The 16183-nt window shown below is 48.6% G+C and overlaps 1 protein-coding gene across 1 annotated transcript; it reads left to right on the top strand.

Annotated features, from left to right (window-relative positions):
• Positions 1–2388: 2388 nt before the first annotated feature.
• Positions 2389–12195, top strand: LOC112986763 (ficolin-2-like). Its single transcript, XM_064524050.1, has 9 exons — positions 2389–2467; positions 4460–4573; positions 5422–5475; positions 6860–6895; positions 7989–8024; positions 9415–9543; positions 10046–10186; positions 10822–10956; positions 11858–12195. Exons 1-9 carry the CDS (start codon positions 2389–2391, stop codon positions 12103–12105), a joined length of 972 nt encoding a protein of 323 aa, XP_064380120.1. The 3' UTR covers positions 12106–12195.
• Positions 12196–16183: the final 3988 nt, after the last annotated feature.

A 16183-nucleotide genomic window follows, 5' to 3' on the forward strand; every position in this document is an offset into this window, starting at 1 on the left:
AGATTAGTTTGATCCTGAGGGCTTTCATTCTTGACGTTTATTTCTCTAGAGGTGAAGAGGCAAGTTGTAGTGTTCAGAGGTACTCCGCATTCTCCTAAAATGCTTCAAACCCCTGTTACTACATCTCAAAACTGATCCTGGAATTAAGAAAAAGATGGGGTCATTTCCCAGGGGTCGAGGAAGAATCTACATAGAAAAAAGAATTGCAGATGATGTAAATGATTATCCCTATGAGATCTTCACTAGATGAGTAAAAGTAATTTAGGACACATTGATCACTAGGCCAGTTTCAAAAGCTACCCTCAGGGTCCTGACCTACTTTGGACTAAGCTTGCTCATTGTTTCCCCCCTGCTCCCAAATGTAGCTGCATCTGCAGGGACACTGCAGCAATGGCCTGGTATTACCTCCTAGGGTGAAAGCTGAGGTGACATCTCCAAGCATCCCACTAGGCTGGAAGGAATCCACAGCCAGCAACACCTAAGTGGATCCATCAGTGCTGGGCAGGTACATCAAAACTGCCTCCATAACGTGTATTCTCCGTCCAACACTGAACTCTTTGCTCCTGTAAGGGAGCAGCTTGGAAAAAGCTGGACAAACCCATTCCTACTTTTTTCACATGACATATCTAACCAGGAGCCCTTGAAAGATTATAAATTTGGGTGAATCTATGAGTCTAGTTTTTGCCACTGCTTTTTAGAGTGACTTACCAGGGGAAACAGCTGAGGAGGAGCTTCAGCCTCATGAGAGTCGAAAGAAAGTATTACAGCCTTTTCCAGGCACATAGCACATGCTATTACAGCAGAAGGCTTCTCGGTGCTAGGGGCTGGCTCTGCAGCACTGCTTGCCCCTTGGGCAGACACAGCTCTAAGCCAGACCAGGGTGCATCAGCTGTGCTTCAGAAGCATTTGCCCCGCACAGAGCAGTATGACTGAGAGAAGAGGGGGGTGCAGATGGCCCTAGTCAGCCTACAGCTGCTTAGATCTCTCCCTCCCTAGCAGCTCAGAGGCATCTGCTCATCCTTTTTCTCTTTCCTTTTGAAAGGCTGAAGAAAGAAGGTATTCTCAGTTCTCCTCAGGTTGCATGCACAGAAAATGGCATGGATGATGATTTCCCCCCCCCCCCCCCCCCACTTAAAGCAAACCCCAGATTTGAATGTGGCTAGTCTGATCACAGTCCCTCTCATTTCAATGCAGTTTTTTCAGACAGGGGCAGGGAAAGGATGTATGCTTTTCCCTGCCAGAATTAGGTCTCGGGAGCAACAACAGTCACACGATCTACTTGTTTACTATTATTTTATATATACACGTATATGTATGTGTATATGTACTGACTACTTGGGGATATGGAATTTAAGTGGCAACCAATTACTTTTCTTACCTCTCTCCTGCCTACTCCCTTTTGCTTAACATTAAAGCAGGCTTTCATTTATCATTGGAATTCAGGATAGAGTTTGGGATATTAGAGGGATCTCATGAAGAAAGTAAATGCTTGTGGGGAAGCTATGTTCTGCCTCTGATATCCCAATAGCTGAGAAAGACTCCAGAAATAACAGTCTCATCTGAACTGGGATGAAGCAATAAGGAGAAAAACCTTAAATTCTGCCCTCTGATAAAATTCATAAACTTTATGGGCTCTCTATCTGAAGGTAACATGAGGGTCAAATTCAGTCAGGCAGTCTGGACTTCACATAATGCTGCCACTGATGAGCAGAGCACACAGCATAGCAGCAAAGCAAAACTGAAATTCTGCTCAGTATTACAATGAATAGGGACTGGGTTAAAAAAAAATTCATGCACACTCTGCCCAGCTAGCATTGTCTGGACATACAAAGTCTTATCTCTAAATCAGTCCTGGATCACCTATAAACCTCTGTTTGAAGGGCTGCAAAGTGCTGCCTGGCAGGTAGAGCACTAGAGCATGAGTCAGGCAGTTCAGCTTCTGCACGTGGTCTTGGCTCTACCATCTGCAAAGTAAGCTCTGTCTTTGTAAAGTGCCACTAAGGTAGAAGCAGAATAGCTGTCTGCTTTAATCAAATGCATGTTTTTGCTGGTTCATTTCCACTGGTGATAAAATGAGGGAGGGGAAAGACACCTGAAGTCTGCTAAGGACCCAGGAGGCGTGAGCTACAACAGCCAGACAAGAACTTTCCCCATCGGACTTTTGCGAAACTGCTTCTCTGTGAAACAGCTCCCAGGGAACTCTCCCGAGCCCCAGACTTGATAGGCAGGTGGTGGGAAAGTGCAGGGGTGGAGCTTAGTGCTAGATTTGTTGTTGTTGTTGTTGTTGTTGTTGTTGTTGTTAGAAATAAAGGCTTAAATGGGTCAAATGGTAACCACAGTGCCTGGGACACGGAAGAGGGGAGCGGAGAGCGTAGACCAGCGCTTGCCATGGAGAGGACAGCCCCAACCCTCCTCGTTCTGCTCAGCCTAACGGTGGCAGTTTCTGATGCCCAGGACTCCTGCCCAGGTGAGTGGAGCACGACTCCCACTGTCTCCCTAATGAGACAGTCTGCTTCACCCCCCACCTCTATGACACAAGAGCCATAAAAATGAGCTTGGGGGTGGATTTTTTTCCTCCTGGGGATCATTTTAACTCAGCTGCAGGCAGGAGGAGGGCAAGGGGGGATGAAGTCTCAGCAGCCATCCCACCCCACCTTGGGGTGCCTTGACACAGTTCCTGAAGGATGCAGAGCAATATGATGGAGCATTCGAGTGCTCACAGGATGTCAGGCACTCTGGCAGCTTGGGGAGACTGCCCAAAGCAGCTTTCTGTCCATATTCACTGGGAGGGTGGTAGCAACAATTCCAAACTGATCTGGTGCTGGGAAATTCGGCAGAGCCTTTACTGTCCGCAGATCTGTCAATGCCGCTTAGTCTCTGCTGTCAATATCCCACAGGGCATCTCTTGGCTTTTGTTTTATTAAACTGTAACGTATTTGTCACGCATGCAATGTCATGTATAATAGCATCCTCTCAGACTGAACTCCTGTGAAGCTGGAGAGATTCTGTGTTGGTATAAAATTGCTCCCCAACATGCACCTCAAGCTGGATTCTCACAGCCGTTAATTCAGGCTGCTGCCAAAGTTGCACCTCAGCCATGTAGGGACAAAACTGTGGCAGGAATATCACACCAGGTATCATACAGCAGGGCTCAGCCATGCCAGGAGTAGGTAGATGAGGGGAGAGTAGTGGATGTTGTCTCACTTGGCTTCAGTAAGGTGTTCGACACTGTTTCCCACAACATCTGCATAGACAAGCTGATGAGGTGCAGGCTAGATGAGCACACAGTGAGGTGGATTCAAAACTGGCTGAACAGCCAAGTTCAGAGGGTTGTGATCAGTGGCGCAAAGTCTAGCTGGAGGCTCATAACTAATGATGTCCCCCAGGGGTCAATAATGTGTCCAATATTGTTCATCTTACTCGTCAATGGTCTGGATGAAGAGACAGAGTGCACGCTCAGCAAGCTTGCTGATGATCCCAAACTGGGAGGAGTGGATGATACACCGGAGGGCTGCACTGCCATTCAGAGGGACCTCGAGAGGCTGGAGAGATGGGCAGAGAGGAACCTCATGAAGTTCAACAAAGGGAAGCAGAGTCCTGCCCCTGGGGAGGAATGACCCCAGGCACCAGTACAGGCTGGGGGCTGACGTGCTGGAAAGCAGCTCTGCAGAGAAGGACCTGGGAGTCCTGGGGGACAACAAGTGGACCATCAGTCATGAATGTGCCCTGTTGCCAAGGCAGCCAATGGTATCCTGGTCTGCATTAGGAAGAGTGTTGCCAGCAGGTCGAGGGAGGTGATCCTTCCCTTTTGCTCAACCCTGGTGAGGCCACACCTGGAGTGCTGTGTCCAGCTCTGGGCTCCCCAGTAAACGAGGGACATGGTCATAGTGGATTGAGTGCAGCGAAGGGCTACTAAAATGATTAAGAAACTGGAGAATCTGTCATAGGAGGAAAGGCTGAGAGAGCTGTGCCTGTTGAGCCTGGACAAGAGAAGGCTGAGAAAGCTCATCTTATCCATGTGTATAAGTATCTGAAGGGAGGGTGTCAAGAGGATGAGGCTAGACTCTTTTCAGTGGTGCCTAATGATAGAATGAAAAGCAACAGGCACAAACAGAAACACAGGAAGTTTCATCTGAACACAAGAAAAAAAAATCTTTTTACTGTGAGAGTGACTGAGCACTAGAACAGGTTACCCAGAGGGGTTGTGGAGTCTCCATCCTTTGAGTCATTCAAAAGCTGTCTGGACAAGGTCCTAGGCAACCTGCTCTGGGTTATATGTGATAAGCCAGTTCCTCACTGCCATTTGTTAATCCACACAACAACTCCAAACTCCCATCCTCAACTCAGGAGGGATACTGCTTTTGCCTGCACTATTCCCAGATCCCAGACAGTTCAGTTTCCTCTCCAAGGCATTTCAGAGTCCTAATAATCTCTGTGATGGTTGTCTTCATTTCCTCAGGTGTAAGAATAGTGGGGTTGGGTGATGCTGATCGGCTTGCTGTCCTCCAAGGATGTCCAGGGATCCCAGGTGCCTCTGGCCCAAAAGGAGAACCAGGTCTCCCAGGAACAAAAGGTGAGATCCCAAAAGCCAGCAAAGAATGTTTTTGTGTTAGATTGTTTTGTTGCTTTAAGTAGGGGAAAACTGAGGCTGGAGCACTGGCTAGCCTAGCGCTGGTTTCTGTGAAGAGCTGGAGAGTCAAATAGAAGGGGAAAATACCCTAGCTAGAAATGTACTGATACACAAGGAATGTCTTTCTTTCCTGAGTCCTGTCACAAGTCAGAAGAGCTCTTGGGGCATGAAATGTCATAACCTGCTTTTTTTTTTGCATTAGTAATGTCCATTTCTTCCTTGAGCCTTTATTCAACAGTCTACTGTTGTTGTGAAACAACCCAAAGGCTAGAAGCAGTCTGGAGTGTGGAGCTGACACACTAGCTGGGACCAGCCTGCTGCAGTGGCCTTGCTTGCCAAGAAACACCACCATGGTCTGGTCAACCGCAGGGTGGGAATAAGTCTGGGATGCTCCTGCATGTCTACATGGGGCCACGAATGTGCATCATTTGGGAACTGTAACAGCACCCCTACTCCAGAAAGCGAGGGAGAAGGAGGTCCTTTAGGGTTTTCAGAGACAACATACGGGGCAGCCAAATCACTTCAGTCGAGCGAGCAGCTTCCACATGGCAAAAGCCAAAATGTAGGAGGCTCACAGGAATTCATTCATGAACTACAAATTAGCACCTTTCACTGGAACTACCCACATCGTGTAGCTTTAGTGGAAGGTAGAGAGTGAGATCGGTTGTATTTTTAACAAAACCAGCTTCCTTGTACCTGCAGAAGTCAAGGGCCAGCTTCCAAGGCTTTTGTATCATCTTCCCTCTAGTTAATTTGCAATGTGCCTACATAAACAGAGCTTTTCTTTGCAGGAGAAACGGGAGCCCAGGGAAATCCCGGGAAAGCAGGACCGCCTGGTACAAAAGGTAATGAATAACATTCTCAGCTATAATCCATAAACTCTCCCAGGCTGAGAGCACACACAGGGAGACTGCGTCTAGAGATATAACTGTCTGGGAGCTGATCATAGTCCAAGAAGCAGCCTTGAAGAAGCACAGGCAAAGCAGGATTTGGGGGTATGGCTCTTGCATGAGATGGGTACTAGGAACAGAGTCTCCTTCAGTGGTAACATATCTCAGAGGAATACATTTCTCTTTTTCCCAGAGGTCCCCATGGACCCTTCTCAGCCCCCAGCCACCAAAAAAATGCCACTCCTCTCTAAGGAGTCTTGAGCCAGCTCTGCCAGGAGGCCTGATGCAGAAACATGGGTTCTGGGTGCTTCCAGCAGCCTCCAGGCCTGGACTCTTGGTGCAGTTCCATCATGTCCCCCTTGACCAGAAGGATGGTGATCAAACCACCTAGGAACAGATGGCACAGGGTGAAGCAAGAAGGGAATGGAGGTTTCTTTGCAGTGAGATAACCCACAAAAGGGGACGAGTGTGTCTGCCAGGAAATCAGCTTTCACTCCATCCAGACAGTGCTTAAGCTCTTCAGCAGGATCTGTGTGCTCCAAATGTTGGAACAGTCTCTCTTCTAAAAAAACCCAGCATTTGTATCTTTTCCCTACCTTTTTACACTTTCCTTGAAAAGAAAAGCCTTCAGGGGCCATTTTCATCTGAACTTTGGGCTGTGTTTGGCCTTGGCTTCTTCACAGACCCAAGCTGAAAGCAAGGGTTCATAGGACAAGACTGCTGTACTCTGCCTCCAAAGTGTTCAAAGCCATGGCCCAAGGTCTCAGGAAGCAAATATTTTCATTTCAGACTGATTTCAGCTCCCTGTACAAGCTGCCACCCAGGGACTGAGCACTGGTGCACAGACTAGCAGCAAAATCAGCCACTCTGCATGCCGAATGTGTATCTATTTCCCAGCCAAAAGGACTTAGGACTTCAGCAGAAACCCCAGCAGGAAATGGGTGAACATGCTGAAATGGCAGCTATTGCCCAAAATCCCACAGATGCCTGATTGAAAACAGAAAGCCTACAAAAAAAGTCACTGAGGCAGGGAAGTGAATCCTCCATATATCTCAAGAGATGGAAAAGCAATTTTCTCTCCCTTATGTACTTGCTCCGCCTAGTGTTCCTGAAAGACTCTGCTGACTAAGCGAGCAGCCAGGGCTATGCAGGCAGGAGTGGCATATAGCAGCCATGCCTTCAGCAAACCTGGCAGAGCACCGTAGCTTTCCATCACTTAGGACAGCCTCGCTTGTGCACTTTGGAAATGTGGAGGGGCTGGACCAGCCGTTTGGGGAATCCAATTAATTCACTTCCATTGAGTAACTTGTGAAGAGCTGTCTCCTCTTCTCTCCCACAGGAGTGGCTGGAGAGCCTGGCTTCCCAGGACCTAAAGGTAAATAGTGCTGAATTGAATTTAGGTTTGGGGCCTGTTAAGTTGAACTATCACAGCATGACCGGGGATGGGTTTCTCTAACAACACAAAGAAACTGCATGCTGTTTGGGAACAACTCACAAATGGGACCGGTTATAAGTAAATGCAAATACTCACTGGGTACTGCATGGGGCTGTTTGAAGATAGTTGCCCCCCATGTGTAGGGCCTGGGGTGCTGAAGCACCTTGCGAAGGCATTCAGTGAGGTTCAGCCCCAGCTGAGACCGTGTGAGGAGCCCTTCTCCACCAAACTAGTTGTATGGTGACAGAGGCCCAGGAGCCGGGGCTGCCTGATGCTGCTGCCCAGCACTGCTGCCTATCGAAACCACAAGGCTTCACACACGCCAGCCTCAGCGGCCAGCTAGATCCAGGCAGACCATTCAACTTCCTATGCTATGTCAAAAGGCAGAAAGGCTCCGATGAAACTGCATCCATGCTAGTGCAAGAGGAACGTGTCTTTCTACCAGCACTAGCGATAGGATACATGGGAAACGGTTTTTTCATGATACCATCATCCTGCATATTAGGGCCACCGGTATTTATGCCTGAGCACTGCCTACACTACAGCTTCTAACATTAGAGCTTGGTTTGTAATAATTATGGGCCAAATACCACTGATCTGGTCACCAGCTTGGCACGTTTCCTTCAGCTGTCACAACTACTTCCAAAGCACCTAGTAAAGCCCTCTGCCAGCACTAACTGTTCCCCCTCTCAGGCTTTCCTCCCCTGCCTTCCCCTCTGGGTGCGTTTCCCCTTTCTTCCCACACCCACTTGCCTCTGTCCCAAGTGTCTCAGCCCAGCAAGACTCACCTGCACAAAATGTTTGCAGCTATCTTCTTGGACTGGCTGAGCAGCAGACAGAGCAGCCAGCTCTAGCAGAAAGAGGGCTTGTGCCAGTTTTGCTATTTGGCCCTCCCTGCTGCAAATCGTATCGTTCACCAGCACCACTGTCTCAGCAGGACTTGGCTTGAAAAGCAAGCAATGTCAAGAGATGGAAGAGGGGAGGCCTTGGTACAAAGGGCAGAGAGCAACTGATAATGTTGTTTGTCCAACAGGAACGAAAGGAGAACCTGGATTTCCAGAAACTTCGGGTGAGTTTCACCCTGGGGCCTTCCTACCACCATTGGCTTTGCAGAGCAGATCGATGATGACAAGTAGGAAGGCAGACGCTTGCACCAGAAGTCAGGGCAGGGCAGCAATAAAAACAAATTCAGACCAATACAGAAGGACAGACTAAGGAAATACCATTCTATTAACCCATTTGCTTCTCACATCAACACAGCTTCAGAGTGGCTATTCTGTCACTCCAGGCAGGACAGGAAAGTCATGTCCTTTGGGTGCTAGTCAAGTAATTTGCTTTCCTGCACTCCCACAAGACTCCTGTGTGAGCTAGATGAGGTCTATCTTAGTCTTTACAGTCTCAGTATCCCTGTTTCCAAGGATCACTCGAAAGCCCTCTGTAGGCACCTGGCTACTTCAAAGCTAGTTAAACCACCACATTTACCTTAACAGTCGTAAGAGAGAGATTAAGATACCACTGAACTGTCCGGACCATCACTGTGCCAGGCACTCCTATCCCCTTTTATGTTGGCTGGCCATGAAAAAGGATTTGACTAATAATGAACAGGGCAAGTCCAGTGACCAGCCTTTAGCCACTCACTGTCACCTGGGACAGCCCAGCTGTACAGCTGTGAGTTCATCCTTTAGATATTGCCCCCGCAGACAGATGTCTGCAGCACCAGCCACCAGCAACAACCTGTCACAGAGAAACACTGGCGAGCAGAGGGAAGTCCTGCCTGCAGGAGGTGAGCAGTACATCTCACCAGGGAACACTGGTGTACTTCTTGCCATTCATGGCGCTCTGTCCCAGCACTAGGTTTGGGCTAGGACAGGGGGTCTTTTCATCTGACCTACCGAGGATGCTCAAACTCACATCATCTCCCAAGCCCCCCCCTATGACAGCATGTCACATAACCAGCTCTAAGTTGAGATGTTTGATAGGGACCTTTCCAGTCAATCCCTTGGCACCTAGGAACCTGAGTTGTTGTGATCAGGAATGGTTTAGGGAGGAAAAATAAATGCATACAAATAGATATATGTATAGATTCAAGAGTGCCATCTGTCCAGTCCTCAGGAGAAGATGATCTGAGCAATATCTTCTGTGTCAACATTCTTTTGCTGCCAGCTACCCACATGCCCTCAGGGCCTCCCACTTCCCAAGCCCAGACAAACTCCTGGATCATGAATTTGTCATCCTGCTCTGAGCAGCTCTGGCCAAGAAACTGCAGCATGCTTTGGTTCTGAGTAGGTGCAAGTCTTGAAGTGTGAAGAGCCAGCTGAGGGGCTGAAAAGCTCAAAGCAGCCAGCTCAGGTCCTGAGGTTGGTATGCTCTCTGGACATGGTGAGCATGCTGTATATAACATACATGTTACATATATATATATAGGACTTTCACTTCAAGTCTTTCCCTGAATTGCACAGGAGCCAGGAACTGCCAAGAGCTGCTGCATAAAGGGAAGATCCTGAGCGGCTGGTACACCATCTACCCCCAAGGCTGCAACGCCACCATGGTCTTTTGTGATATGGACACAGATGGTGGAGGATGGATTGTGAGTAGAATGAGGCAAAGGGGACTTGTATATAGCAATGGTGATTTTCACTAGAGCTCCAAAGGATGGCACCAAAATAGTAGCACAAGGGGAGGAAAGCACCAAAGACAGGAAAAACACATACTGACAGTAGTGTGGACAAAGGCTGAGTTTTAGAAGGGACAGCTGAAGTCCATGTCGTGAAGGTCCATGTCATGAGGACCATGTCATTCAGGTGACTCCACTTGAATGCAAGGTATTCTCCTGGGGCATTTCTCAGGTAGCAGGACAAGCACCTCAGGCCCACTCCCATTCCTGCTTAGGTCATCAAATCCCTCCTCATTTTCAAGCTCAAATGGAGCAGATCTGTGAGAGAGCTTCCTTTTGAGTTCAGTCCTCCCAGCTACACTCAAGAACAGCCTAACAGGGGAATTTGCTGATGAGAGCTGTACCATCCACCTTTACCTGCCAGGTGGTGCTGGGTCTTTTACTAAGAAATGACTTGGCAGTGCCAAGACTCTCTTGTTCCCTGCAGGTTTTTCAGAGACGCTTGGATGGGTCAGTGAATTTTTTACGAGATTGGAATTCATATAAACGAGGATTTGGCAACCAGCTGACAGAGTTCTGGCTGGGGAATGACAACATTCACTTCCTCACCTCCTTGGGTAAGGTGTTTCTTCTCCCATAGGGCTGAGGTCGTTATACTCAGAATGCAATTACTGCAGGGTACTGGGCTATTAAAAGTTTGAACCTCTTGCATCCCTCTTGGGCCCCAACACTTCATTCTAAACAGCATCTAGGTTCTTGCAGCCCATTGCACGTGGGGAATTTTTCTCTGAAAAAAAAAAAAAAAAAACAAAGAAAAGATAGAAGTCAGAGAAGTGAATGAGCTGGTTGCATGACTACAGTAGGCTAAGACATCTACCTGCTAGGACTGCCTATGGTGACAGTCATGGAGTTCACCCACAGGCTTGGATTCACAATTGTGTCTAGGACTCTTGGGCATGTTGTTCTTAATGCCCAGAACTATAGCAAATGTAGAATCAGAAAAAGGGCTTCACACGGCTAGGAAAAAAAGCCATCAAGGATATAGAAGGTTCTGCAGGAATTTGAAATAAATCATGATTTCTCAAGTACTGGTAGGTCCTCCCAAGTTGGCTCATGGCTCCTTAAAATACTAACCCCTGAATTCCAGTTCCATACCTTATGGTCCAAAATCCTTACTGAGGGATGGCCCTGAGCAGAGCTGTCTGCAAGATGCTGTCAGACTGTCATAACCTCTGTTCACCTTCTCTTCTAGAAACCTGTGAACTTCGAATTGATCTGGGAGACTTTGAAAACAACTACTATTTTGCCAAGTATGCTTCATTTAGAGTTTTAGGAGAGTCTGAGAAATACAAACTCGTTCTAGGAGACTACCTTGGTGGAAATGCTGGTAAGTTAGCAGTTCACTGGTAAAGGCTGTTTTCTAGGGACGAATTCAGAAGCATTTTCCATTTACAGTCCTTTCTGCCTGGATGCAAAGCTGTATCATGCAGACTTCTTGCACAGTGTAGATTTTTGGGTCAATTTTTAGAAACTGAACGTTGTGCCCAAAGTGCAGAGTGACCTCTGAGTGCAATGTAGGAAGGGACATTCATTACCACAGAACTACGAATCACAGTAGTACCTGCAAGCCCAGTCACATGCTATATCAGCAAAGGCAGAATCTGCTCCTATGCAGCGCCATGTCCAGCATAGCACACCCACAGCTCTGCAGCAGCTAGGCCAAGTTCTGGTTTTGTTTACATTTGAAGGACTAAATATTTGCCAGTAAGGTTTGGCATTATTCACCAATAGGCTGTTGTACACTTGCGGCATCAGCACTACAGCCTCCTAACTCCCAACATTTTGTTTTTCTTTAAAAAACAAATAAAGCCTCCCCAGACTCTAACAGACTTCATGCAGGAGTAAGAGCACAACCAACACCTGAGATGGCAGTGCCATGGGTTTATGTGGCTTTGTAGATTGCAATTCAGCCTGATAGTCCATATCTCAGTAAGTCTGCAGAGAACATGTGCAGTGCAAGACAAGTGAGACCCATGTAACAGAGAGAAGAATCTGATTGATTTTACCCACAGACTTAGATAAATCCTGTGTGTGTGTATTAGCAGAGCTCAGGATGCTCCTTTTCCCCAGGACCAAGGAGGAAACCTGGGCTACCCAAACAACAGAAGGATTTATAAAACTTGCCTTGCATTCAGCAAGGCCCAGATGCCACCCTTCAGTGGTGTACAGATGCGTTAGGTTCCCTTTTTTACTCTATTACAGTAAATCTGAACTTGTGCTCTCTGCAGGAGACTCCTTCTCATACCACAAGGACATGCCATTTTCAACAACAGACCAGGACAATGACATGAGCTCCTTTAACTGTGCCACAGCCTACAAGGGTGCATGGTGGTACAACGACTGCCATTACTCCAACCTGAATGGGATGTACTGGTTGGGTGTTCATGGGAGCTATGCTGATGGCATAAACTGGAAGACAGGCAAAGAGTACCATTACTCCCATAAGCGGACAGAAATGAAATTCAGGCCAGTTTAGAGGGCAAGAGGCTGTTTACTAGCACCCATATATGCCACTTGGCAGCCAGCAGAAGATACAAAATGAGAGATAAAGTTGTTCTAGGGCAAAACTGGATAAAGTAGTATAGGTTGTGCCTTCAGCCCAGAGCAGACCGTAGATTTCAGAGACCAGAAGAGACTGGTACTGCTTTGAGCTCCTGTAAGCCCCAGACCTCACCATGGAATACCTCCAGCAGGCCCACAGATGCTGACTGAGCTTGGGCATATTTTCCTGAAAAGTGCATTACCTTGATTTGAAGACCAAGTGATGGTGAGGCTACCACATCTCAGCAAAACTCTCAAATGGTATTATGCTTGCTGGCAAATACTTGTACTTTTATCTCTGATCCATATATGTGAAGACACCAGGGTTCTTGCAGCCTTTTTCTGTTGGACCAAAGAGTCACCTGAAAGGCTCTGAATGCTCTCCCCCTCCTTGCAGGCCACGATGGAGCCACCACAAAGATTGTCGTGGAATGAACTGAACTTCCAGCATAGGGCTGTCGGCAGTGCACCTGACCGTCACCCCTTACCACTGCTTCACATGACTTGTGCTCCAGGACTTCAAGTCCTGGAAGCACAGTAATATTGCCCAGCCCTTTCCACCAGCAGCACAGCAGTAGCCAGGCCCAGCTTCAATCACTCATCCTGAGCATGCTTTCTAGATCTCATTCTTTAGCTTCTGTGGACTGAGAGCTGGATATAAGACAGTCTGCCGGTGACATATATGGTACTGAGCCCATTACAGTAGTCCTGAGTCAAGCCTCACACAAGTGGACAACATGCGAATTGCCAACAGATGCCAGTATCTTTCATTTCACCTCCCTTAAAATAGTATTTGAGGATGGGCTTTCCACTGATGGATGGAGGAAGTTCATTGAAAACGTGTTTGATGTGTCATTCGACTATTAGTAGAACTGGTTAAAAGAGAATTTCTTGCTCCTGGATTCCTCCCCCACAGCTTATGCAGGGGAGGAGAGCCTATTGCTATCACATAGTTAGTGCATGGACATGTAGCAAGGCAGCCCATCCTACAACACTGAATACAAACCATGTGCGTGGGAAAAGGGAAGACAGAACTCAGAACAAAACAGCAGGTCAACAATGTGCAGAGAAATAAAGCCCAGGTTTTGCACGTCCTCATTCGCTAGGTCCTGTCTGTGCTCATTTCTCATTTTTAGATCTGCAAGAAAGTGCATTTTTGAGCAGGGAAGCACACACTGCATTTCCCACATTCACTTCCCCATTTTCAGGGGCTCACCTTTGTTTTTTCCTACTCCAATCAGATTCACATGTCCACAGCAGGAGCCCACTCCCACAGCATCTGCTCTGTCTGGCCAGATGAGCCACCAAGATTAGCTTCTCAGAGAAGCCCGAAGCACTTCCACAAATAGGTTTGCTGAACCACAGGCTCCTCTGCTGAGACATTAGTCAGAGCTAGTGCTGACAATCTCTGCATTAACCCAGCTGAAAGCACCATATACTCTTTTGCTTCTCCCCTCTACCTTCCCCTCTTACTATATAGAAAGCTTTAGCATTTAAACTTAGTCCCTGAAGGACACCCATGCTGGAGGAATTAAGAGCATGCCAGGAATTGTCCACCCATGCCCATCTGGTCAGTATTCCCAGACCTCAGTTTGGCTCCGCAGAGGAAATATTCAGGTATCTGGGGGGCATGTGACAAGCCATCACTAGCCCCAAGTGAGGTGGTTTAGACTTGGCTGGAGAGTGAAATTCTCCTGCATCTCAGGCTGTCGCAGTGAGCCATGAGAGGGCACTGCATCCCCTTCAGCACAAGTCGCAGCCACTGCAAGGCAGGCAAAGGCTCCCTGTGCTGATACAGGCACAGAGGGAGAGGGAGCCCCAATCCTGATGGTCCATCACATACACCAGGTCTGCAGCAGGCAGAAATAGAGAGGACTCGCACTGACTCCAGTGAGATCAGATGAGCTCTTCACACTATGCAGTCACAAAACCCAAGGAATCTTGAACATGAGCAAGCATCTACTGTTGGTTTTAGCCCTCTGTGCTCATTGGACTCATTTGCTAGCTCCCTCCTGGTGTCAGATAGGGTCTCTGCACGTTAGGGCCATCACCCCACATCTGTCTGTAAGAGGCAACACCCAGAGTAGTCAAGCTTTTCCGCCTGGAACTGCAATGTATCACTCTCTCCCTCCCCATCTATTTGTCCGTTTGTCAGTGGCTGCAAGACCCAGTGTTCAAGGACTCAGAAGATCGTTAAATACCTCTGGTGGCCCAGACCTGACCTCTTCGCAGCAGAAACCCTCTGGGCTGGGCACTGACAGATCTGGGGCAGATGTGCTAAATTATCACTCTAGACTGGATAGTGCCTTGATCCAACAGGTTGTTGAGCAGTAGCCATCACTACTGTACTCCCCACATACCACCTGGTCCAGCGGTCAGAAGTCATTTAGGCACAGCAGTTCAGATGCTTGTGTGCTATGTCACTTTGGCACAAAGACAAAGCAGCAGATGAGAGCTGCCTTGCCTGATCACTTTTGGCTTTTTGGCATCAGCGTCAGAGCCCTCCCGCCTGTGCGTCCTTACATGCATTCCCACCCTAGCATCACCTTCTCCTGTGTTGGCTCCATCATTTAGGTAACAGGATGGTGGCTACTCTGGAGAACTAATCCAGGCAAAAAACACCCCCTGATTGCTTGTATGAGCGCAGTGAAGCAGGACCCAGTCCTCCAGCTCAGCACAGGTGTGGAACAAGGTTATTTGAGAGGTCATAGTGTCCAGCACAGCAGCTGCTTCTGGTAGAGAGCACACTGGTATGCCACAGGCACTGCAGAGAGCTAGTTCCCATCTCCACAGCCTGCTCCATGCTTCTTCCAGAGGGAGGATGAGCCGTCATCCGCCACTTGCCCTGGATGGCCCTGACCTGCTGTGTTTCTCCTGTCACTTACCAGGTGCACCGTGGTCATCTAAAGCACACAGAGAAGCCTGTCCCAATGGAATGTGCCCCCCACCCCCCAGCCTTGTACTCCTAGGATGTGGCCTTCTGCAGGGGCCTTGGCAGAAAGGCAGAGATCCCCTTCCTGCCTTACAGGCCTGTTGGCACTTGAGAGGGTACCATGGAGCCTGGCTCCAGGCCCTGTCTGTTCTGCATCTTGAGGCAAAACAGACAGGACAGCCATCTGTCTCAGTCAGAGCACGGCCTTCTCCCTGCATGCTCCCTGCTTGGTCCAGCCTGGCAACGTCACCTTGCCTTGGTTTTCCTCAGGGCAGTATGAGGTGGGACACTGGTGGGTTTTCTCCCCAGCCAATTTAATTTGCACCCAAGCCATCATACTGGTGAACACACTCCCAAGCAGAGGATCTGCTCCTGGCAGCAAAGACCATCACCTGAGAGCGCCTGCTCCTTGCCATGGCAGGCAGCCAGCTCCTGTCCCTAGAGAAATACACTTATCTGGCCACCATCCTTGACTTCTTCAGGAAGGCTGGATCTCCCAGCTTTGGCCTTCCTACCTGCCCCTACCAGGGCTCTCCAGGTGCCCCAGGAATAAATTAGCCTCCAAGTCCACCCTTCAAACCTTTGCCCTTCGGACCTGCTGCACTCTCCCCACAGAAACCACTCCACCTTCCTGCTGCATGCCCTTGTGTTTTGTGCACTGCGGGGCCACGCCTGAGGCCTGGAGGGGGGACTTAGGACTGCTTTTTTTCAGGGTGCATCCCCAATAAAGCACCAAGATGGACCGGACCCCAGGGGCTGGGGTGCCAACCTGTTCCTCAGCACTGGAGGCAGCATTCAGGGGAGCAGGGCTGGGTTTCACCCTCTCAGGGCATGTGATGCTATATGCCACCATGCACGGGTAGCAAGCACCCTCAGAAAACCATTCAGGACCAAAAGGCATGCTGGTCTAGATGTAATAAAACCAGCCTTTGTGTCTGGGCACTGGGGGTCCTAACGCCTACGGATTCCCACGGCCACCTCTGACAAGCAGCCACTATAGAACAAAAGCAGCTGGAAGCTCAACTGTATCCATCCCCATTTAGCACCCCCTGAGGGCTGTTTGGACAGGCCAGGAAGGAAA

The sequence above is a fragment of the Dromaius novaehollandiae genome, chromosome 20, assembly GCF_036370855.1.
Source record: "Dromaius novaehollandiae isolate bDroNov1 chromosome 20, bDroNov1.hap1, whole genome shotgun sequence".
NCBI lineage: Eukaryota > Metazoa > Chordata > Aves > Casuariiformes > Dromaiidae > Dromaius > Dromaius novaehollandiae.